The 26,101-nt window shown below is 37.8% G+C and overlaps 1 protein-coding gene across 4 annotated transcripts in view; it reads left to right on the plus strand.

Moving 5' to 3' along the window:
• The window catches only part of LOC117302154 (zinc finger protein castor homolog 1-like), a 69,596-nt gene that overhangs the window by 24,027 nt on the left and 19,468 nt on the right, over positions 1-26,101 (plus strand). For 3 of the 4 annotated variants that reach the window (XR_004520398.1, XM_033785958.1, XM_033785961.1), the window contains exons 3-5: positions 9,641-10,934; positions 23,034-23,489; positions 25,283-25,895. Coding sequence is in view for 3 of the 4 variants with exons in the window: in XM_033785958.1 (XP_033641849.1) it covers positions 9,716-10,934; positions 23,034-23,489; positions 25,283-25,895 (2,288 nt within the window). In the remaining variant the exon portion in view is untranslated. Of the gene's footprint in view, positions 1-3,272; positions 3,356-9,640; positions 10,935-23,033; positions 23,490-25,282; positions 25,896-26,101 lie in introns of those variants that run through there. The other variant, XM_033785960.1, reaches the window with a different exon arrangement.

Below are 26,101 nucleotides of genomic sequence, written 5' to 3' on the forward strand. Positions count from 1 at the left end.
CCTAGAAACTGTGCCTAGGGTCGATCTGAAAGCAAAAAACTTCTGCTTTTATAAAGGCTTTATTAAAAAGGACCCAGACTTTGGGGATTGCTGTAGGTTTTCCCCACACATGTCCTCCTGTCCATGTTACAGACAGCGCTTTGTTAGAGTTGCCCCCAAGCATTGGATTTACTTTGAAATCTAGATTTTCATAATTTCCTCGTGAAATTGTGACTTCCTTTGGCTGAAAATGTCAAACATATTAAGTTCGTACAAATTTGTGATCTTTGTTTTAAAGGGATTGTACTCTGTGTTTTTGGGGGAAAATGGTATAATTCTTTCAAACTGTCCAGTTTTCAAGAAAAATGTGAAAATCAATACTTTTGATTTAAAATAAAACCATTCCACCCCCTTCTTTTCTCCAGCAATTGAAAAACAAACTGAACCACGCACACACAAAAACCAGCATCACTATGTTCTTCTCACTTCTGCAGCAAAAAGAGCATTTTTAATAAACAAACTTAGATGACAGTTAAGATGACAGATTGAACAAAGATATTTACAAAATAGTAAGATCACTACAAGGGGCTAGATAGAGCCCTCTTGTTAGAGTGTAGGCATTATAAACCGGAGGTAATTGGTTCAAATCCCACTCTTGTCAAATTTTCTTTGATCCATCCAAAACACCCTCACATATCTATTCTTTTTTGATGTTTTTGTAACCATAACCATGTCTATCAAAGGTACTGGACACCTTTGGTAATTGTCAAAGATCAGTATTCTCACTTGGTGCATGGAGGTAGACATGCTTGGTGTATCTCGATCAAGCATAAAATAACAAACCTGTGAAAATTTGGACTCAATTGGTCATCGAAGTTGCGAGATAACAAGGGAAGAAAAAACACCCTCGTCGCACAAGTTGTGCGCTTTCAGATGCCTTGAATTCGAGAGCTCCCAGCTGAGGTCTCGAATTCAATTTAAATATTTTAGTGAGAAATTACTTCTTGAGGGGGTCAGTTATCACATTGATTTGTACTATCAACAACTATCCATTGCTCGTTACCAAGTAAGTTTTTTTGCTAACAATTGTTTTGAGTAATTACCAATAGTGTCCAGTGCCTTTAAAGTATGGACACTATCATGCTCGTACTCAACTTGTGTAATACCCAAAAGTGGATTGACATTTTTCCTCTGGTAATAATGAAATACTCAGTTGGACAAATTCCACAGCAGTAGTAAAGTTCAGATCTGTGCATGTATGTATTCTTGGCTGATAAAACTTCCCTGTTTAAATGTTCAATAACAAAATTGGAGGCCTGAAATAGGGTAGAGTACAAAAATGTCGCTGAAAACTATCTGCTTAAAAGGTGGTAAAAATTCACTTGAAATTTCAGAAAAGTGTCTTTAAAAAAATAAATTAAAAAAAACAACAATCAAAGTACAAGATGCTGAAAAATTGATAGACGTTGTGTTACCTGGAAACGGATGTGAATGTAACATTGACTGACAATTCATTACGACATTGTTTTGCAGGGTAATTCAGTAAATGTGATATTGGCATGATTGGCTGGCAATTAATGTACCAGTGACAATAGTGAGAAATGTAAAGACATAGGTTTAACATTGCCTAGAAATTCTGAAACGTTGACCGGAATGTAAAAAATATCTGGATTTTGGATACATATAGATATAAAGAAGTCTTGTTCTTTGATCTACTTCTCTAGCACACTTGCAATGTTTTAAAGACACTGGCCACTATTGGTAATTGTCAAACACCAGTCTTCTCCCTTGCTGTATCTCAACATATATGCACAAAATAACAAACCTGTGAAAATTTGAGCTCAATCGGTCATACAAGTTGGGAGTTACTAATGAAAGAAAAAACACACTTGTCACACGAAGTTGTGTGCTTTCAGATGCTTGATTTGCGAGACCTCAAATTCTAAATCTGAGGTCTTGAAATCAAATTCGAGGAAAATTACTTCTTTCTTGAAAACTACTCCACTTCAGAGGGAGCCGTTTTTCACAATGTTTTATACTACCAACCTCTCCCCATTACTAATTACCAAGTAAGGTTTTATATTAATAATTTTTTTGAGTAATTACCAATAGTGTCCACTGCCTTTAAACTCCAGGGGTTACCAAAAGGTAGAAACTGGAAATGCCATCATTTCAACCTATCCCCTTAAATGTGGATGCTAGTTTCTGACCTTTTGTTTATCCGGTGACTCTTGCTTTTTCCCCCAACTTACTGGAGGGAGGAACGATGAAATACTATCAAAGTATGAGAGATATTGTCGAAACACATCATATTGTCCCTCTACATCCCGCTTTCTCAACCTGTAAAAACAAAACATTTTTGTTCGCAAAAATAATTCTGGATTCATGTTGATGATAGATCCACTCAATTTCCTGACCCAAAATGTATTCATGTTATTGTATTGTACAGACATTTCAGATTCAGTATGATAAGCTCATATGTTAAGCTCATATTTTACGTCATTCTAATGACAAGATGGAAGAGTTATAATATTCACAAATTGAAAAATGGGATAAAAAAAATCTCACAAAGACCCTGCAGTTATTGGATAATCCAAAGTCACTCTGGCTGGACCCCGTAAAGGTCACTTATCAGATCCGTGAGCTATAATTCCAATTTCTGCATAATTCACCTTGAAACTGTCCCAGAAAAATGTGCAGAATGTCCGTTGGCATGCATATCAGAATTCCATGGAATTCTATCAAGCAATAACACATTGATCTCAGACTCGCTGATATTGGACATTAATTTGCATGGTAATTAAACGCCTCATGCATTATTCATGAGGGGGGCCCTGTTAGAGGTAGTGATGCTGTCATTTGCATTTGATGCATTGTAATCACAATCCTGATGCATAATTCATGAAGGGCTGTGTGGATGCTGATATATTTGTTTGTTAAGATGTGAGGAATTCCTCATGATTAATCCATGAGTTTGTTCCGCACATTAGATAACCATTTTTTTTTTGGGTATCCTAATTAAAATAGTCATGCATAATTCACGAGGGGGGCCCCTGCACTGATGATGAGCAATGGGCCGGGTGTTGGAGTCACGCTCAGTACCACCACAGACATGCCAACCTAGATACAGAGCGCCATCAGTATGTCAATACCTCATGAATTATTCATCAGGGTAATGATGTCACTGAGTAATTGAAGAGGCGATTCTGGGATACAGTTTTGCATGTGCGTGCTATTTTTGTCACGGAGGCCGCACTGTTAAAGTTGACATCGGCCAAAGTTATCCATGTGGTGTAGTTATTGGGCTGTCAATGTCCATGGGTACTGATCAGACGGACAGGCAGGGGTCATGCGTACGTACATGTTCAGTGCATTGGTGAGTCTTGTATGTACAGTTGTACACTTTCTTGTTTTCTCACATTATCTAGTTAACAAGATAGTTGTGGTTTGGTGATTACTACAATTTCCGAGCAGGAATGCTCTTTGTGATTGCTGATGTTTAGGCATTTTGATGAAATGTTGGTCTGTAGGTTGAATGAGAGTGTAGTGCCACGTAATGTTTGTTACAATGATTAAAGCATCACTCAGTCAAACAATTAGTGATGACTTTTACTGAAGTTAGTTGAAGTTAATCATTTGGTAAATGTACATGAAGCAGGGTTCCTGCTAGGACTTTGCAAAACTGGGGAGCATTCTGGACCCACATTTTGCAAGTTTGGCCGAAGCATGGTGAATTGGATTGATGTCCTTAGAATGCTTTGACTTGATGTTTATGTTTGGTCTTTTAAAGGCAGTGGACACTTTTGGTAATTACTCCAAATAATTATTAGCATAAAGCCTTTCTTGGTAACGAGTAATGGGGAGAGGTTGATAGTATAAAGCGTTGTGAAGTAATGTAGTTTTCAAGAAAGAAGTAAATTTCCACGAATTTGATTTGTAAACCTCAGATTTAGAACTTGAGGTCTCAAAATCAACCATCTAAACGCACACAACTTTGTGTGACGGGGTGTTTTTTCTTTCATTATTATCTCGCAACTTCGATGACCGATTGAGCTCAAATTTTCACTGGTTTGTTATTTTAGTATATGATGAGATACACCAAGTGAGAAGACTGGTCTTTGACAATTACCAATAGTGTCCACTGTCTTTAAGCTTTATCTGAAATCTTGAGCGCTCAAATGAATTTGATGTCATAATTTCATAACCAAATAGTGCAAATAAAAACAAAAACAAATAAAAAAGTAATTTGACTGGTATCATTTTAAGAAGAGTTGTACATGTATCATGCTAAAGCTAGTTATTTTGTGTTGTTGGTGAAATTGGGCCCAGCTGGGAATATTTCAGATGTGTGCCAAATGTTTATACCAAATAGTAAGCTCAGTATGAGATATAAATACGCAGCCAGAGATGAGAAATATGCGTCACATCATTTGCTTTTAAAAGAGATCGACTAAATTTGTGATCTGGGAGTCACAATGGAGTTCAAGAAATGTCCCTCAATAGCTTAAAATGTCCTTCAATATCTTGAAAAACTAAAGAAAAAAGGAAGAAAAAAAAAAACCTCAAAAACTTCAGGTTTTTATAAAGGAAATGTATGTCAATATAATTAGGAAAAGTTAATTCATTACCATTCTCCAGTTTTCCCTTCCCTTCCAAAAGCACACCTCAACCAATCTTGGAAAATGTCATCAAACCGGGTGATCAGTATTTAACGAAAAACCAAAACCAAAAAACAAGTAAATAGTGATGTTTTTTAAGGATTTTGTAGCATTCATATCAATCGAAATAATGAATAGTGATTTGTATGGCACTCACTGGCTGGCAAATACTATTTCCTTCACTTTGATCATGTTTCGGATATAAACGGCCCCTAGAGGAAATCACCACCCTTCCCCATGATGATTACCAAACAAAGCTCTCTTAATTATTGCTAAGTAGATATTAGCTGGGAACCAGTCACTTTGATTGTACTTCATATTATAAAAAGTACCTCTGGAGGATTGGTACCGGTATGAAGTTATAGTCTTTGAGCTTTTTCGATTGAAACTGATCCCCTCCTTTGATGATTATACAAAAAACAAAAGTAATGTCAAATATTGCTAAATAGATGTTAGCCTCGGACCAGTGCCAAGGACTATATATATATAATTTTTTTTTTAAAGCGCTTCATTTTCATCTGTAACGTAAAAGGCGTGTTTTGACAACACGCAGCCCGCACAACGAACAAATTATTAACAAAACAATGTTGTTTAAAATAATACTCAAATTGATGATAAATTAAGTGTTGTCACCCCCCCCCCCCCCCAAAAAAAAAGAAATCTTTTACAGCATTACGGTTTTAAATGTTTTATTAGTGGAAATTTAGGCCCGAATTAGTAATCAAATTTTTGTACAAAACGTCATCAATTTTTGCACACATTAGAGAGGTCATTAGCATTTTTGCTGGCGGCAGCTGAGCAATATTTTCCTAATTAACCTGTAACTAATTAATAGTTGTTAATTTTTTTCCCCATTGAAAAGTGGTCCTTTATTAAACATGTTTTAACACCTGAACTCAAATCAATCAAAGGCAAAACACCTTCTTTATCAGCTGAGATCATTTTTGAATATATAGATTTTGACATTCTGGTTTGGGTTTGTTCGACACACAACTGTTACTTTCCATCGATAGCGTAGATTGTCAAGATGTTGCCAACCATCATAAACCCAACCCATCCCATTTGTTCCAACTCTGTTGTCACTGCACTGGTAACAGTTAATATAAACAAGAGAGAGAGAGAGTGCATAAAGAAAAAACCCTTCCCTGACCCAGCAGCCGTTATTTAGCAATTACAACATTTTCTCTGATTTGAGCAAGCAGCCTTATCTGTAATGTAATATCACTGCACCGCTGTGCAGTCACTTGATGCTAACAAGCAGTTGTTCGTATGTACCCGGATAAGTCTTAAGTGTTGTATTTTGTCTTATTTCGAGTTCAAATCTTCACGGGGGAGCTTGGTTGATTTTCTTAAAGTGCTCATCACTTGACAGACAGTTTGACTGGGGGTTTTCGGTTCGCTGAGGAAGCAAATGGGATATGTGCAGCTTTTTTGTGTTGTGATTACACTCTTGCACTTCTCAATTATGTCAGTTATAGTTATTGGAAGAGTATGTTTAAGGTATTAAACAGATTGGTAAGGATAACAAAAAGAGAGTAATTTATGAAATTCATACTGAAACCCCTGTTTTTGTGGAAATTTTTCCCTCTGAAATTAAGTAAATTTGTCATCTAAAAGGCTATAAAAAAAACACAAAAAAAAAACCCCCAAAAAAAACCAAAACAAAAACAGCTGATTTTAAAACCCCAAAAAAAAATAAACTTAAAGAACAGGATTGAATATCATAAAGTCCATTAAAACCTACACAACTCGTACAGGAAGTTAGTCCTCGTACTCGATTAAAAGTTTCCTACTTTTTTCCAAGGGCCAAACTATATTCCAATACTTACAACCAACCTTCTAAAATAACGATTTTAAATTTTACTTTGGGGAAATTCAAGGATGACAAAACCCAAACCCCACAAAAACAACATGAAATGAATGTTCTCCCTTGTCTATTTAGATAAAGTTTGGATATCCAATATTCAATAAGCTATATCAACAATTTGCACTGTTTGAATTTTTTTTTCAAGATTTAAGATTGAACAATTTCCCAGGATGTGCAAAGTGACATCACCATATTTGTCCAAGCCAACCCTAACACAAACAATCTCATCTTTTGTCCGGGTTGTTGCAATTGTGTATTCACCAGTTACAAAATAAGCAAAAATATATCGAGAAAAACACAGAGTTATTATGTCATCAAATTATCAACATTGGTTTTTATCTCTTCAAACAGATTGTACAACAAAAATGGTAAAAATAGTCTTCGGGCATAGTCATGGTTTTGACATCACCTTGGGCCTATAATTTTAACTGTGGCGCTCATAGCAGTAAATATTTCCAGACTATTTCCTGTGGAATTTTGTTCTGTTGTATATACTTATATATGTCTTGTGTTTTTTAAGGACCCCAATGGAAATAAGCCTTTTTTTAAATCAGCTTTTTGGGGGATATCTTGGCTTTTAATCGGTGTAAATTTTATGTATTTCCCCTGTGCATTTGCTTGATTTTAATTGCCAAATAAAGTAAAAATATAATATGAAGCCCAACAGGGTGTGTGCCGACTAGCCTTGGAATCAAATTATCATAATGTCCATTCTTGTGTCACATCACAGTACATAACTGAGTGAAATAGTATGTGTTTATTCAAATCAACTTAATCAATAAGGCTTTTCTAGTTGGGTTTATTAATATTTTACTTGTGTGTACACCGTGGAAAAGACCTCTCAGTGAGATGTGGTAGTTTTTTTGACAAGACGATTGGAGCGTACTGATCAAAACGTTGAGAAATTGCACTACGGTTTTTATTGCACCACAGTTTTTTCCCCCCAGAGGCATCTCAACTCGTAGAGCGAGAATTTTTTAAAGGGTTTTTAACGCAAACCAAACTGAATTTTGTTCTTCCAAAGGCGGTTCTTTTTGCAATTGTCTTTAAGACAAAAATCATGAACAGTAAAGTACTTGAAAACAATGACTTAAAGTTATCCAGAAATGACATTTTCATTTGCTTGAAGTGAAAGTTTACCGTGGACACTTTTCGTAGTAAGACATACATAGTCAAAACATGTAAGTATTTGGAGAAATGTTTTTTTGGGGAAAAAAATTCTTTTTTTTTGTTGAAACAAAATTTGTTTTGAGTCCTATTTTTGTGTGTTTTAAAAAGCTTCATATAGCCAGGTTGGACATAAAAACAATAAGTAAAAAATAGTATAAAAAAGTATGAATCTTTCTTAGGGCGTACCATATTTCAGCGCAAGATGATGCGAAAAATCGAGCCGTAGCCCATAGCTGTAGTGACCAATTCGGACACAGATTGTAATACAGTTTTCCCAAACAATTGTTAGGATGGCTGCTCAATTACGATTTGTTTTACTACCCCATTCATATCTTTCAAATTAGAACTGCCCGTTTTTCGTTGTTTCCGGTTGTCGCATATTTATATTTAGAACTTGTTTTTTACCCTTCCACCATCTGTGTCAGGGTAAACAATTATTATCGTGATTAAAACTATTACTACATATTTACCTCATTTTAAAGATTTGTTGTTGTCACAAAATAATATACACGAATATCACCATGACGATTCCCACACCGATTAATAATGCACATATTACACATTGTCAGGTTCCTGTACGACCCTGCTATGACACAGTGACCTAGTGATCTTTTCCCCATGGCTTGGGGGGCACTCACTAAACAGAGATGGCAATGGTGTGAAGAGACACCCAGTTGTAATACTTCCAGGTACCTGACAAGCACCAGTTGTCAATCAGAAAATTGTAATTATTGTTCATGTGTGCGTGCGTGTGTGTAGTCATAGGACCCCGATCCTGTACAGCGTGTACAATTAGCTTTGTATCTGGTATGGTATCAGTCATAGTATTCTTCCTACTTTAATCTGATTTCCAATTTTTATTTTGCCATCAGAAAAATCAGCAAAATTAATATTAAACAGCCTAGAAACAAAAAATATATAACAGCCCATACATGTGTACATACCATATGTAGGTCAGCCTTGACTTCACAGAATGCATTTTCCCCTAAGGACTATATAAGCATCATGCCTGTCTCATGTACCTCCCACTGTTTCCCATTCCCTATTCTATCCAAATTCTACGTTTTCCAATTCTACCCTGATTTTGTCTCACCCACCCCCCCCCCTGATAATGTTCTTTGCCTTTAAAGGCACTGGACACTATTGATAATTACTAAAAATTCTTATTAGCATAAAAGCTTACTTGATAACGAGTAATGGAGAGCTGTTGATAGTATAAAACTTGTTGAGAAACAGCTCCCTCTGAAGCAACAAATTTTTCGAGAAAGAAGCAATTTCTCACTAAAATATTTGAATTTGATTTTGAGACATCAGGATTAGATTTTGAGGTCTCGAAATCAAGCATCTGAAAGCACAAAACTTGTGCAACGAGGGCTTTTTGCTTCCATTATTCTCTCGCAACTTCGACGACCAAAATTTTCACAGGTTGTTATTTTATGCATACATGTATATGTTGAGATACATCTAGTGAGGAGACTGGGCTTTAACAATATGTCTGAAGGCCGAGTGTACATCACATGCCCAATCATTCGTGGAGGCAACGGAGGCAATTGCCCCGTCGTGTCCCTGGTCATTGCCTCAATGCCCCTAGTCATTGCCTCAATGACCCTTTGAAATGTTTCAGTAGAAATTAGAATGTCCCTCCAATACATGTAGGTGCCCTCTACTGAGGAAACTGCCAGTGCCCTTAATTTGAAGCCTGTAAATCATGCCTATATCTATTTAAATACGTGCATTGTGTAAGTGGAAAAATACCAGGGGAAAACCAATTTTGTTTTCCAGTAAAAGAAAGTAAACATTTTGAAAGAAGTTTCTTGAAAAGTTGTTTGTCATGTTTGTGCTGCAATGTATTTCCTTGACTTCAGTGCTCGGTCTCATGATTAGGAAAAGTCTTAATTAGTGATTTAGCTCACCTATGTTTACATTATCTGAAGATGTTTCTTTTACTTTGTGTCTGTTCTTACAGGAACTATGCATTAAACCATGAGGAAGATTTCACCCGCTAGGGACGTCAAAGTTGCACCCCACATACACAGTCATCATGAAGAAGTTTACGCTGAAACTGGACGCGATTTGTGCGAAGCTAAAGCAGGGCCTGACCGGCCCGCTCACAGATGGCACACCCGTCAATGGTGTGTCACACGAGGGCGCTGCCCCCACAGAACATTTTCAGGAGCATCCTAGGGCAAGTATTAAGACTCTGGATGGGTCCGAGGCAGGCGTGTCGCCATGTCTTAGCTCCAGCGAGATGGACAATCTGTCCAATCACAGTCAGGACGAGTCAAGCGATCTGAACGGATTCTCGGATCCGGACGGCTTCTTGATGGGAGAGGGGCTCAACGGCCACTCAGAAACACCAAAGACCCTCAGTGGTGCAAGCAAACGTAAATCCAGACTAAAACTTGCCCCGAGGCGTGTAGTGGACCCACTGGATTCACACCAGCCAAATGAAAACGGCTTCACAGACTTAGTAGCAATTAACGAGGACAGTGGGTTCCTAAGGAGCAGGGAATGGAACGGAGGATGCAGCGATAAATCTCAGGGAAGCAACGCAAGCGATTCAACGTCTATGCAAATATATTTGTCACGTCAGAATGGCGACTCGGCAGACAATCAAGGCAATAATCATGTACATAATATATCAGCCGAGAGCGCCCTCAGTGACAGATCAAGTCTAAATGGAGAACATGAGCGCGATGCGACTCCCCTCTGGTACGAAGACAGTTCTCATAGTGAGGATGACTTTCCAGAGATGCACCACGAGGCCGATAACGAAGATGAGGACAGCGGGAACGAGATAGACGGCACGGCGAACTCCGCAAACTTGAGCAATCTCAAAGCAATACAGGAGTACGCCGAGCGCAGCTTGGCGGATGACCAGTCCGGTCAGCCGATTGAAGAGGGACTCGGGACAAACGATGTTATCTGTGAACTCAAGGATGGACCGGCCGTGGAGGACGCAGAAGTTACGTCGACAATGCGGAACGAGATCCAAAGACATCTTGAGGCAGAAGAGGCAGAGAGTGAAGACGACGAGGACGATAAAGACGCAGATTACCAAATCCCATCGGATGTCAGGGTGGCCCCGCTTAAGATACCCATGCCGGTATTTGGTAAGCCGGGTATGAAGAACCCGTATGACCCATCGGTGGTGCAGGAGTACGCTAGCGACACCATGAAGGAGTTAATTGGGATGTACGGCTTTGAAGAGGCAACACCCGATATCGCCAAAGATATGCCATTGGACTCTTTCAGCTTCAGTAAGTACACTTTTACCTTTCCAACCCCTGAATCCATTCAAATATATAATACGATACATTGCCTCTAAAGAAGGTCCTGTTTGGATCGAAAGCTCAGGCCATCTACCCTACTTTTTATGGCGCATACTGCAGGAGCCTCTATGCGCCACACAAAACATTTAAAACAATGAAGAAGGAAAACAAATACTTGAAAATCTGATAATCCTACATCCTATAAACCAGGCCTGGAGTTTCATCTTAGAGAGGGCAAGGTTTTTTTCATTTTGCTTATAAATCTCACTTCCATTGGATCAACTGAAGCCTATGGAATACTTTTGCACCAAGGCCATGACATAGGGTCTCTGTGTCATTCCAGGCCTGACAAATAATTATTGTTTATAATATTGTTGTTCTCTTAATGATGCCATTTTAACCTTTTTAAAATATTGTGTCATAGTTGCAATTCAGTTTTTATGCTGTGATGGCTATTGTCAATAAGCCGTTTATCTATCTATCTAGATCTAGTACATAATGAAGGGTGATCTAAATTGATCTCAATGAAAATCTGCAGGATTCACTTTTTCAAAAAATATCCTCCTCCCCCCCAAAAAAAGAAAAAAAAGAAAAAAAAAAATCTTGTGTACTTTCCCTTCAAAAATCTGTGCCAGGATTTACTCTTTCAAAAGACTAAAATCTAAAAACCTTGTTTACTTTCCCTTTAAAAAAGGATCTCTTACTGTAGGTCAAATTCAGTTTTGGGATGCACTAAATTTCTAACAGAGAACAGGGAAGAATTACACGGTCTCTAAACCTCATGTTTAAAAATGGTGTAAATTGCCATTTTACTTCATACTCTCTCTCTGATTGAAATTTGAAACATGACGTCGTTGGATATCAACAGCAAATGGATCTGTACATTCCAAAGAGGAATTTTTGCCTCAGTCAAAAGGTCAAATTCAATGCTGTTTTCACTGAATATCAGCCAAATTCAGGGATGAACTTCAAATTTAAAGCAAAAATAAATGTGCAGACAGACCTTTATATTTGAAATGCGACGCCATTAGATGGTTTATGGTTGATGATAAAATTGCACTGGAGTGGGTGGAAGATACATTAGGTATTTTACTCCGTTTTTAACAGGAGGTTCATTTATTTTTCGTTTTCATAAAAAATCTATCTATTGGAAAATGAGTGGATCACAAAACTTAATTCTACCTTCTTAAAGACCTTTCTTTAATTTGACTTTCTTAATGAGCAAAATACAAGTCCAATCTAAGCAGCTCTATTAGATCAATAGATTCATTTTGCATTTGGGATAAAGAACAAAATTTGTTTCTACCCTTACACCAATAAAGCACAGTATACTCAGTACTTTCCCGAGTTCTGTAAAAAAAAAACCACCAGGCAAATCACTCCGGTGGGATTCAAACCAATGACCTTTGCATTGCTAGAGCAGATGTCTTACCACTAGACCACTGAGCTAGCCTGGTAGGTAGAGGCAGTTCGAATCCTACATGAATGTGCTACAATGTAGCAGCGGATACTGCCACATTTTTTATTGGACTCTACGGCCATTCTCTCATACATTTAGTGTAGCATGCATGTACCTTTAAATCGAACAAAAGAAGAAGGCGTGGGTTCATGTACTTTATCCTGAAGATGCGTTCAATTTTTTTGACCTAGTGTCCTTCATCTGAAGATATCTTGAGTTGTCAAACAGAATTCAAGAACTTAAACAGTTTCCTGTTAGAGTTTCAGAGCGGGTGCCTCAAAAAACATTGCCTGTAGTGATTTTCCTTTGTGTTTAACTTTCAAAGTGAGCTTGAAAATGGGTAATTATTCCGACGTGGCGTCCAGAGTCGTGTCTACGGTTACGTGAGACATAAACTGGACTCTTTTGCGCGGTTCCTGCCGTTGTAACACTTAGTCATTCCGAGTATGTAACTCGTGCCCGACCGGCTGACAACTAGGCCGGTACCCTAGCCTAAACAGATTGCCCTGGGCGTGTAAACGTAGCCCTTGTCGGTCCTTAGATTGTGAAAACATGGAGTTGGTTTACGCTTCAAGAGCAAGGAAGCTTTGCCCCCATAGAAATCAAGACTGAATAATCATGGAAATTTCTCTCTCTCTCTCTTATTTTCCCTGCCTGTTTTTGTGTTTTTTTGTTTCTTAAACAATTTGTTGAAAGAGAGGGCCTATTTTGAAACTTTTCTGCTAGTGTGTTGAGTGGGGCTATTTCTATAGTATTATGTTTTATGTCAATCAATCAATCAATCAATCAATCAATCAATCAATCAATCAATCAATCAATATAACATTTGTCTCCACATTCACGTTGAGGCATCATCCTAAAAGCCGAGGCTTGTGGTGGATGCGCCCGTTACAACAACACAAAACAAAACAGGATAACGGCACAGTTCTGTGTGCATTATTAGGTAATCGATGCTAATGAAGGTTTCCTTTATCCGAAATGTTTTCCGAGCTGATTATTATACTGTTCTTTGACCCACAAAGCATTTCTATACACTTTGCATGAATGCCTCGTATTTTTTTTGGGGAAAATCCACACGACCACAGGGTTTGTACATTGTTGTACGAGACCAGACTCAAAATGAGGACAAAAACTTCTTGAGTCCTGACACAGCCACAGTTTAAAGGCAGTGGACACTATTGGTAGTTACTCAAAATAATTATTACCATAAAACCTAACTTGATTACGAGTAATGGGGAGAGGTTGATAGTATAAAACATTGTGAGAAGCGGCTCCCTCTAAAGTAACGTAGTTTTCGAGAAAGAAGTAATTTTCCATGAGTTTGATTTCGAGACCTCAGATTTAGAATTTGAGGTCTCGAAATCAAGCATCTGAAAGCACACAACTTGGTGTGACGAGGGTGTTTTTTTCTTTCATTATTATCTCGCAACTTCCACGACCGATTGAGCTCAAATTTTCACAGGATTGTTATTTTATGCATATGTTGAGATACACCAACTATGAAGACTAAGTCTTTGACAATAACCAATTGTATCCACTGTCTTTAACATGCATGTTTTTATGTGAACAATGAGCTTTACAAAAGACAGTTAGGACGAGTAACCCGTCCTTACTTAGGATGGGTTCAATGCGTCCTATGTCTTCAGATAGGGAACTTAACTCGTCCTAAGTCCTAAGATTAATCCTAAGTTAGGATGAGTTTGGTGAAATCAATGGCTGCTGATTAGAAGTACTGTATTCCTCCTGCTTTTCATATCAGTTTGCGGAGCAAGTGTCGTTGAGAAAAATGAAATTGTACTCAAGAACAGTCGAAGAGCAAGTGTAAATGCCTTTATTAATTTGAACTCTACTCCCCGGTGAGTGCCTAAAGATATCTTCACCATATCTTTAGCGGTTAGTGAAGACTCAGTGCACTTGACGAGTTGACACATTGGGCTTGAACAATGTACACACTCATAAATGTACCCATACTACAGTATCATATCGCTCCTAAACCTGCCCCACCTCGCCCCGCCCACCCACACACAGACACTCCAACACAGCCCTATAGCCTGCACTTTTTTATCAGCAAGATTTCAGTTATTTTCCTATTTCCCTAGGGTATGTTTATCCAGTGCCTTGTCTTAAAACTGATAAAATATTCATAGTTTCACTGTCGGTATGTGGGAAATATGCATAATCACACGTTGGTGCACACGGTTCTCGGGCAAATCACACATAGTTGAAAATGTCAAGCACGCTGGCTGGAGTCTTCAAGTACGCACATCGGTTTGCTATTGGAACGGGTGTTTTTTTTTTTTAGTCTCACAGTAATTATTTTTAAAAGCAAGTTATGTATATTATTACACTGTATTAAAGAACATGCATTAAAGAGATGTTGTAGTGTAAGGATTGAGGTGCTCAGTGATCGGTGGAAACAACAAAATTATATTCATTGATACGACTGAAGGCTCGTTGGTACTACAATTTGAAAAGGAGGAAGAAATTATAATCAAAGAACTGCTAATAACAAACAAAAATAATATAACAGAATAATTGTAAAATGCACAGTATCCACCGAACAAGTAGGCCCCCAAGATGCAATGATAAAGAACAATTAAAAACAAAAAAATCCAACCATGATTACTTAATATTACAATAAAATGATGAAGACAAATAATATTTCACTGACCATTCCAAAAAAGTCCAGGCTAGCCAAATGATTTCATTGTAGGTTTTTAATGGTCTTAAGCCAGGTTCCCATTGGGCTTTTTCTTCTGCTGCCACGCAAAGTTACCGTGACTGGATTTGGTGTTATTCTACTGTGCGCTCCCGCCTGGACTTATATTCTGCGTCCGCGACGTTTACATAGGGCTTTCCAGCGTTGTCGCGGTAGGTTGACAGCGCAAAGCTGTTCCCATTGGACTCTTTAGCGGCCCTGTTAAGTTACCGTGGCTGTGTGGAAGTCTTCTGCAACCGCTTTCTGCCTGTAAGTCTTACATCACGGTCGCGGTAGTTGACCATACGCCCCCATTGGATTTATTTTTTCATTTTACAAAAAAGTTGTGGTACTTTAACCAAAACAATGTAATTGGAATACGGCTTTTAAAGACAGTGGACACTTTTGGTTATTTTCAAAGACAAGTCTTCTCACTTGGTGTGTCTCAACATATGCATAAAATAACAAACCTGTGAAAATTTGAACTCAATTGGTCGTCGAAGTTGCGAGATAATAATGAAAGAAAAACACCCTTGTCACTTGAAGTTGTGTGCTTTCAGATTGTTGATTTCGAGACCTCAAAATCTAAGTCCGAGGTTTCGAAATCAAACTCGTGGAAAATTACTTCTTTCTCGAAAACTATGTTACTTCAGAGTGAGCTGTTTCTCACAATGGTTTATACTATCAACCTCTCCCCATTACTTGTGACCAAGTAAGGTTTTATGCTATTAATTATTTTGAGTATTTACCAATAGTGTCCACTGCCTTTAAGTATTGTGTACAAAGTGCTACAAATACACGTACACAACCCGTTCAGTTGAATGGTTTCAAAAATGGCTGGTCATCTCGCTAGAAACTGTTAAGCATCTGGACTAAATTCATGTATACAGTATATTTAACCTTCTAGATTTCAAGAAGCACATCGTTGCAAACCACCCTTTGAGTGCTTCATTCAATTAGGTGCTCAGGATTTTCTCTCTCTCAAGAAAACACTGAATAAAAGATTGTTTTTGTCAGGGATTACGCACATATTCATTGTGCTTATTAAATATAGTGGTTATTTTTTGTTTAAATTGCAAATTGAAATAACAACTGAGGGGAGATTGGGAGACGATTTTTGTTCTAGTGTTCCCAGACAGAATATGGTTTGAATGTTACACTGGACCGTAGGCCCCAGACCAGTGGTTTAACTGTCGACCAGTAAACTTATTACCGGACAAGTGCGGTGGTTTTGTGTTTTTTCAATTGATAACAACACATGTAACCCACTGTGTGAATATCTTAATAAGTTTGTTTAAATGTGCCGTTGAGCATTTTTCTGATTTTGTTTTGTTTGTTTTAACATTTCTTCAAATCACGCTTCTGTTACTGATATTAATTGTACACAAATTTCACTTGACCAAAATATGTTTAAGTAAGACCCAGTGTAATAGATGTTAAATATGCATCAGGGATAAAAGAATATCACCCAGCATATAGCCAATGATGTAAATATTGTTTGTATAAAAAAATTAAAAAAAACATTTTGACAACCACTGCACTGCAGAACTTGTTCAGTTGTTGTGTTCAGTAACTGATAAAAGGGCAGCCCCCAACCCCCAACCCCCAACCCCCCCCCAAAAAAAAAACCCCAAAACCCAATATATTTTATGTGGTGTAAGTATCATGGAAAAAAAAGGGGAAAAAAAACAAACAACTCACACGCAAAAGTAAAAGACTTATGAAAGTTTGGTTTTTGTATAAAGGATATAGAAAGTATATTTTTCTATCCCTTCCTGTTTTTGTCTAGCATTTCCCTTTGGTCATGAACTCTGTGTGGGATTTAACCGATTTTTGTGGGGAAGGTTTTCCAGACCATTTCGACACATTTTGGTGAAATGATTGGTTCCGTGGATATGTTTTTAGCATCTCAAATACATAACACAGTGTTGGGCATTGTAGACCAAAACATTTGTTTACAGGCACACTGAATTAAAATGTGGTTCGTTTTGGGAGTGTATTTTTACTTGACCCATTGTTTGGTTTGAAATGCTCTTGTGTGTAATCTGGAACATTTTGAATTGTTAAATAGATTGTATGGCTTTATGATTTTTTTAATTTAAATTTGATCTTAAATCTACAAAAAGGAAAACAAAGTTTCTTCTAGAAAAAAAAAGAAATAAATTGTAATGGTTTCATCCAAGTCCAGGCTTAACGTTCATTTGCTTGCTAGACAAGTGATTTGTGCCGATAAAATGAGTGCCTTGCTGAATGGACAACAGATAGTTTGTCGCGTCAGTGCAAAAGTGTTTTACATATCTCCTTAAATTGCACTTTAAGATCATGCGCAAGTATGAAATTGTCAAAATGCTGTATCTTGCTTAAAATATGCTGTATCTTGCTCAAAACAAGTACTTGCCAACAGGGCTCGTACTTGGGGAAAAATTCCACAAGACTGGACCAGTGAATTAGTTAGAAGACCAGAATCACAAAATAAGAAGAACACTGTTTACACAGTTTCAAATTTAAGCTGTTTTTGAAACAATAAGAGGAGATTTAAATCTCATTTTTTCTTATGGGTAATAACTCCAACACTCAATGGCATTGACAGATATTTTTTTTGTTTATCAGTTTAAGCAAAAAAATAAATCGTAGGGAGGTTATTGAAAATCACAAGACTGCCGGACTTGTTCAATCGTAAGTTTACTGGACCAAGACTAAAATCGCTGGCCTCGGGTCTGTGGTTCAGTGTTAATTTCAACCCCTGGGCCAAGATATGATATTTTAAGCACAGATAATTTTTGTGCGCGATACAACGTGTTTTACTGATGCAACAAATTGTGCAGATGGCTGGCACATCCTGACAGTCAGCAGACACGTTTTGTTTGTTTGTGAATGTTTTTTGAAACATGCACATGTATGACCTCATCGGTTTGCAATCTATAGTATTGTTTCATTATTAGCACTTGTCTCAACAACCAAACATACCAGAAATGAAGCCACACGCAAAGTACATTCTGTGAATTAACAATCTTTAGAAAATCATTCCTTTTAAAGGGAGTGCACAACATTGGTAAGATTAAAAATATGAAATGGTTCAAATAATTTGCACATAACTTTACACAGAACTTTAACGTGGTATAAACTACAGGGGCCAATTTCATAGAGCTGCTTAAGCAAAGTATTTGCTTAAGCACGAAAATAGCTCGCTTATTTTACACACGTTACTGGCCAAAATGTCATGCCATACACATTGCTTGTGACTGGTATTTAGCTGTTGTTGACTAAGCATAAAAATTGAGTGGAGTCTTGGCCGGTAATTTGATTTTACTACGCAAGGATTTTTTCGCTTAAGCAAAATTTTGTGCTTAAGCAGCTCTATGAAATTGGACCCTGGCCTGATACTTCACGGAGGCAACGAAGGCGATTGCTTCCGTGCCCCCTGGTCATTGCCTTGGTGCCCTTGAAATGCTCTCAGTAGAAATTTACAATTTCCTCATAGGGTCCTCTTTACCAAGGAGAAAATGCCTTGGTGCCCTTGCCCCTTCAAAAACGAAGCATACAGGCCTGATATTCTATTTTTACTTTAGTCTGTTTTTCAATTTTTGTTTGCCCTTGGATAAATCAGAATGTTGTGTATTGACAAAGTCTCAAAAGTCTCTTAAAGCCCTTGTGAACATGCAGGTCAGCCCTTGTATAAAATAAAAAAAAGTCCCTACTTTTTCCCCAAGTACCAAATATCACCAAAAACTAGCTTAGTAAAAAGCTTGAAATGCTTCCGTTATTGAGAAAAGAGGAAAACAATTAGTTTTGACTCCAATGACTGATTGAGTTGAAACTTTTACATGTTTTGTTATTGCATTTTGGGTCCCACAAAGACCGATACTGGCCTGTGATGAATACCAATCTCGTCCACACAAACTTTAAATCAATTATATGAAGAGTTCAATTGTTACTTTTTCTATTGTTCTCTTTCCAATTTTGCTTTAAAGACACTGGACACCTTTGGTAATTGTCAAAGACCGGTCTTCTCACTTGGTGTATCTCAACACAATGCACAAAATATAAAACCTGTGAAAATTTGAACTCAACTTGTTGTCGAAGTTGCGAGATAATAATGGAAGATAATAATGGAAGAAAAAAATACCCTTGTCACACGAAGTTGTGAGCTATCAGATGCTTGATTTCGAGACCTCAAACTCTAATTCTGTGGTATCGAAATCAAATTCAAATATTTTATTGCAAAAGTACTTCTTCCTCGAAAACTACGTTACTTCAGAGGGAGCCGTTTCTCACAATGTTTTATACTATCAACAGCTCTCCATTTAACGTTAACAAGTAAGTTTTTATGCTAACAATTATTTTGAGTAATTACCAATAGTGTCCAGTGCCTTTAAATAACTCGAAAACAACAACAAACAGCGCTGCAAAGAACACCCCACCCAGCTAAATTCTATTGCTATCATTAGGTTAATGCTTAGCATTTTTTGCACCAATTATAACATTTTTGTAAGAGTAGATTACGACATGAAACAGTCAATTTGTTTATCTCACCAGCATATACCTGCACTGTACAAATTGATTAAATACTACACACATATTTACACAGAAAGTGTAGTACCACTATGTACATGTAAATTAATTTGAGTTGTCATCAATTTCAAAATGGTTCCACTGTTTCCAATTACCGCTCCATACACCACCGCTAATAAAACAAACAGGTTTTTATTTCAACAGTGGTATTCGATCAGCATCCTCCACTCTATTTAATTCCCACGGTGGAAACGACTACCATTTTTGGTATTCCTTTAAGGTCTTGGTTTAATTCTTTGTGGTAGTGCTTGATACACGGCGGAGTGCATCATATCTTAGATAACAGGCATTTTCAAGATCATTGAGTCAGAGTCGTGTACACTGTCGACTTTTTGTAATTGGACTAAGGGAGTGTGGTTTACGGTTGTGAAGAACAAAAGAAAGAACATCACAAAAATTTATAGTGTGATTGAAAAACTCAGGAAGGATGTAAAGATTCCGAATTTAAAACCAACCAGTTGTAAGAATTTGCCTTAGTTTTTGGTAAAAAAAAAAAAAACAAAAAAAAAACAATGAACAATTTCAAATCTAAGATAACATCATGGAGAATACCTGCGGGTACAACCATGTATAAAAACCAGGCCTGGATGCTTCGTGTTGGAAAGGACAAGCGTACCAAGGCATTTGTCATTTCTACTGGAGCATTTCAAGGGCACCAAGGCAATGACCAGGGGGCATGGAGGCAATCACCTTCATTGTCTCCTTGAAGTATCAGGCCTGAAAAACTCTAGAAGTGTTGGCTCTGAGAAGAGCCGCTAGTATATTTTCGACGTTAAAGTGACTGTGCTCATCCTCAAGAGCTATTTGATGACACCTCATCTGCTGCACATTTCATAAACAAATTGCCAGTAACAAAATCTTCTCAGAAATATTAAATAACGCTTCCAGGGATGTGAATTTTTTTGACTTTCATCTGAACTCAGAGTTTTGTATCCTGGTGAGGGAAAAAAAAAAAAAAAAACAAGGCAAAAAAAACAGTATCTCTGATCTTTTTCTCCCGCTCTGGGAATACTTTCCCTATAAGCTCCAGAGGTTACCAAAAGGTGGAAGTGCCATCATTTCAACATACTTCTTTTAAGAAGCTGGATCCAAACAGCTTTCGACTTTTTTAGTCTGCATCAATTGACTCCAATCCCTGCTCTTGTCAGTGAAAAAAACAGAGAAAAACCTCTTGCCCAAATGGAAGTAACCAGCAATGCTCCTGTCTGTTTTTTTTTCCAGGGGGAATTAGAAAGCAAAATAGAGGGAAAAAAGAAGAAGGACATTTTCCCCTTGATTGAAGCGCATTAGAATGAACTTCTAATTTTATTTAATTGTTCAGTTCAATTCACAAGATTTCCACACATCTATACATAAGGAGTAAGAGCAAGTAAATCATGAGAAAAAAAATTATTTATAAAATAGAAAAATTGGGTTCTACAAATAAAAAGCAGCACTCGCTAGCAAAATTATTAAAATTTTAGAGTAAAATAATAGAAAATGAATCATGACAAATGTGGAACTAATAAAATATGTAAACACATAAATAGAAAAATTTTAAAAATATGAAAAGGGTTTTATAAATAAAAAAGCAGCACTCACCAAACTAGATAAATAAAATTATTAAAGTTTCCAACAGAAATTTAAAAAAAAATTGTGTTAGCATTCCAGCACTTGAAATAAAACAAGCAATTAAAAAAAAAAAAAAAAAGGGACAAGCGAGAGCGAGCTGGAGTCAAAGCGGTATAAAAACAGACACCGGCTCCATCTTCTGACTCCATGAAGAATAATTTTTGTGCTAAAATGAATCAGTTTGTCTGAAAGGCTCTGTCACTAATCACGTAATGGAATTATGCCAGGGCAGAAATCCAATCAGAGTAATGAACTAGCCAAACCAAGGTCGCTAGCACTAAGAGGGGGGAGAGGCTAACATGATAATACGCGGCATATATTAATTTTTTTTAAATTTATTATTCATTAGTCGATTTCTTTTGTTTCATCTGGTTTGGATGCGTCAAGGTCTGTTGTGTGTTGTTACTACTCACTGTACTGGTATGGTGTTTATATGCACACGGTGTGTATGAATGTGATTTTAATCAAACAGAAAACAGAAAGGGGGGGGGGCACACGTAAAATCAAATTTTAAAATCAAATGAAAAACAAATAAAAACAATAATAATATTAGCCTATAACAATAATAAAAGCCTGAACCTTCATGGGGTTCTTGACCAGTAAATCTCTTCTAAGAGTTGATGGCTTCAAAACCAGAATTTAAATGAAATGAAATGAACATAGACTTCATGTGCTTTGTCATTATAAGAACTAATCGCCTTGCCCTTACATTTATCTGAACTGGCGAGGCTCCACACCAGAACAAGGCAATTTCTACCAAAACTCAAAACTCAAACTCAAAACTTAACACTCAAAACTCAAAACTCAAATTTTCAAAACTGGGTGTTCATCAACTAGATAAGAACGGGAATTTCAAATAACACTTGATTTTAAAGTGAAAAAATGTAAGTATTTTTCAACACAAGAATGTTTAAAAAGACCTCATAGTCATATTAATATGATATCAGGGTCGATGTTTCGGTTGTCTTCACTTTTTAATTTAACTTCGCTTTTTTTTTCCGTGGAGTGCCGGTTTTGACCTGAGGCGTCTTGTTCGATATTCAAAACGACATAAACAAATATTTCAACGATGTTACTGAAAATATAGCGTGTAGTTTTAAGAGATAATTGGTTTCATTCGCAACTCTTTTTTTTGTTGATACAATATTAATGTTTCAATCAGAGAATGTTCTTTAGTTTAGTTTTTTGTACAGAAGATGTATATAGAAAGTCACTTTTGACCATTGTTTGAAATATTATATTATGTTTTTTTACGATATTGAAAGTCAAGTTTCTCTGTGGATCAAGTGCAAAATAAATACAAGAGTTCTTGTCCAAATATGGATTTTATTTCTGTATCCGTATATTTTGTGTTTAAATCAATTTTTTTTCAGGAAATAGGATTGTAAATTCTTATCGTAGTTGTTATCAAAGTAAAGCTGACCCCCCCCCCCCCCCTGCAAATGAAGGTTTTAGAATGTTAGATTTATAACATGGTATAAACTTGGTGCTGGAATCGGTTATTCTGATATATAGCTCCCTAGGTTTTCTTTTAAACTGTGGGGCATTCTGGACAAGAATTTTGGAAGTTTGGCCGAAGCACGCTAATTGAAACAAGGTCTTCAAAATGTTTTCTATTGGTGTCTATCTTTGTTTTAAAAACTCCTATTGTATTTTGATTAGGTTTTTGGAAGCATGCTTAGTCTAAATATGTCTGCTTAGTAGAATCTTTGTTATAAATTTGTTTGAATTTTTATTATGTTTACAGAAAATATACTTAAAATGGAACAGAAAAGTACTGGCCGACGTAAGAGGGATGCTCTACAAAAGTACATAAGTCGCCGTGCCAACCTCCATATCCCGAACCCGGCACGGCTCCATGCAGCTCATTCAACCACCTCACCGAACGACACCGGACACCATCCGCCGCGAAGTACCAGCGATAGCATGGACAGTCCCAACCAGGGTAATCCATCAGGAACCGACTCGGTACCCCAACTTGCGTCCCAAGCTGGCGTCGGAGGGAAAATTGCATCGCTTCCTCTCTCCACCGAGCCACAACACAAAATCAGACACCCAACAGTCGGTAAAACGACCAAGACGGTTAAAGATTTGATCAATGAGCAGAAGGTCAAAGAGGAAGGGGCGGAGCTAGAGGAGGACGACGAGAACCGACCGAAGCGGTTCTCGAAATACGACTTCTTCATCCAGAGTCTAGAAGCAGGTAGGATCAATAAACTTTACCTGTAATTTGGTTTTACCGTACACTGATTTAAAATGATTTGAGCACTTCTCAACAATGAATTTACAAAATAGGGAGACCGTCAAACAGGGCTAGATAGCTCAGCTGGAAGAGCGCTGGCAAGTTTGGTTCAAATCCCGCTCTAGCCAAAATACTGTATGCCGAGTACTTTCCCTAGTCCTTGGAGGAGGGGGGATATACCCTCTGCCCCATATCGGGCGTATTATAAACTCGTGATCGTGGAGGTAGTCTACCTCCATAGTCAGAAAAACAAGACTGTATGCTTCGTTTTTGAAAGGGCATGGGCACCAAGGCATGAGGAATGTGCAAATTTCTACTGGATCATTTTTAAGGGCACCAAGGCAATGACCGGGGGGCACGGAGGCGATTGCCTTCGTTGCCTCTGTGAAGTATCAGGCTTTGAAGAAGTCTGCCCAAACTTGTTCAGCTCCAGCTCAAATCTGAAGTCCTTAGATTGATTGGTTTGCGGAAGAGAGGCCGGGTGTGAGCAAACAATGAGCCTTGATAAACCCTCAGTATGGAGAATCTGAAACTAATGACATTATCTGTTGATTTAGAAAGTTGCAAAGTCATGTTTAGGGTGTGTAAGCCGAGGGAGGCTTAATGACATCCGAGTCAATCAGCAGATTAAATGCAAATGTTCATGTGATGGATAGATCTTCAGTAATAAAGGCCAGCAAAACACAACGTCACCAAGCTGGAGTTTTTTTTTTTTTTTTTTTTTTTTTGTGGTGTAGAAATATTGTCACACTGAGGGGGAAATAAGTAGTTTAGTAATAGCTCAGATATGATATTAATAGATTTGGGGTTAAAACTTTGTTTGTAACAGTTTACCACCTAACCTTTGCATTGCCAGGAAGGAGGCAGTTTCATAAACCCTCAAAATATCAAAGCACCAAAAATAGTCTATCTGTCGGAATACTAAAAGAGCAATTTGCAAACTTTGGTTGGAAGAACTGATTTGTGGCTTCCTGTTTGGGGGAAAGATAATTAGTTTGTCAACATAAAGGGACATTATCTATGGCTGCCCTGTGTGTAGAGAACGCTTACCAGAAAGCCAGTTGTGATGCCTCGCTCCAACATCAGTATTCAGTTAAAAAGTCTTAAATTGAACTAATCAAATTTAAGGCCTTTAAGGCACTGGACACTATTGGTAATAGACTTTATTGAATATGACGTCACCATTCAAATATCTCATATATCTGCCCTACAACATGGCGTCTGTGAGCACGTGCGTGTGTTTGTGCGTGCATGTGTCATAGAAATCGAACCGGGAATGCTGCATGCTGCGTGCTTCATTGATGTATGTGTGTAGACGCGCATTTGGTCTGCCCTACAAGATTGGCGACTTTCATGCAACAGTCTATTACTCAAAATACTTGTTAGCATAAAAACTTACTTGGTAACGAGCAATGGAGAACTGTAAATAGTATAAAACATTGTGAGAAATGGCTCCCTCTGAAGTAATGTCGTTTTTGAGAAAAAGGGTAATTTCTCACCTTAATAATAAAATACTTAAGAGCTGAAGCCTTTTATTAGGCAGATCTATCCAGTTCTTGCATGATTGGTTGGTGAACCACTTAGCTGTGTTGAAAAAATTAGAGCATTTGACACAGCTCAGAGCCAAAACCCAAGTTGCTTGAAAAGTTGGCAGTTTATTGCCCTGTTATTTGGTAAGCTTTGATCAATCACTGTGTCTAATACAAAAGGTCAGAGGTTACCATCTTAATAAATTAATGTACCTCATTAAACAGGTCAAGCTATTGACTATTCAGCACATCGGATCTCGAAATATGACAGCTACATCCGCAAACTCAAAGCTGGTGAGGCAATCCACAAAATCATCGGCCGTCGTCAGAGTGCCTCACAGAAAATCCGCGACATCATCAGCACCCAGATCCATCGGAAGTACGAGCATGGCGAGGCTCTACCCGGCTCCGAAGACAGCGCCTCAGAGGTTTCTCCGAAGGCATACAATCTCGCCTCCAACAACCACGTCACGACCTCCTCCAAGTACGCGTCCAAGTACGACTACTTCCTCAACAAACTCCACAAGGGAGAGGACATCAATCCTTTTGAGATTAATCTCCAAGACGTTGCATCTACCTCCGGCTCTTCCTCCTCAACCTCCCCCAACGGAATCCCCTCCCACGCCTCCATGTCCACCAATGGGTCCCTGCTGGACTACAGCGACCGCTCGGCGTTCTTTGGCGACCAGGGAGACCTGGTCATAGCCGAGGACCATCATCAGGACGTGTCGTTTGGAGAAGGGACAAGTGCTGGGAACATCTCTAACGGCACGGCCAAAATGGTGAAGGATGAAATCACGGCGGATGAGATGAACGTCTTCAGTAAATACATCACAAGGTAAGAAGAATTTTCCTGTTTGCAGGATTTTATCAAAACCTCCTCGATTTTTAAACTTTCTTGAAAGTATGTCCTAATCACCTAAGGGAGCAAAAATTGTCCACATTGTTTCCAAACCTGTAGATTAGTATTTCTGGTGATGCACAGGGTCTGTAAACTTTCTGAACGGTATCATCTGGGAGGTTCCTGGTCTAGAATGAGAGAGA

This window comes from Asterias rubens, chromosome 18 (assembly GCF_902459465.1).
Source record: "Asterias rubens chromosome 18, eAstRub1.3, whole genome shotgun sequence".
Lineage (NCBI taxonomy): Eukaryota > Metazoa > Echinodermata > Asteroidea > Forcipulatida > Asteriidae > Asterias > Asterias rubens.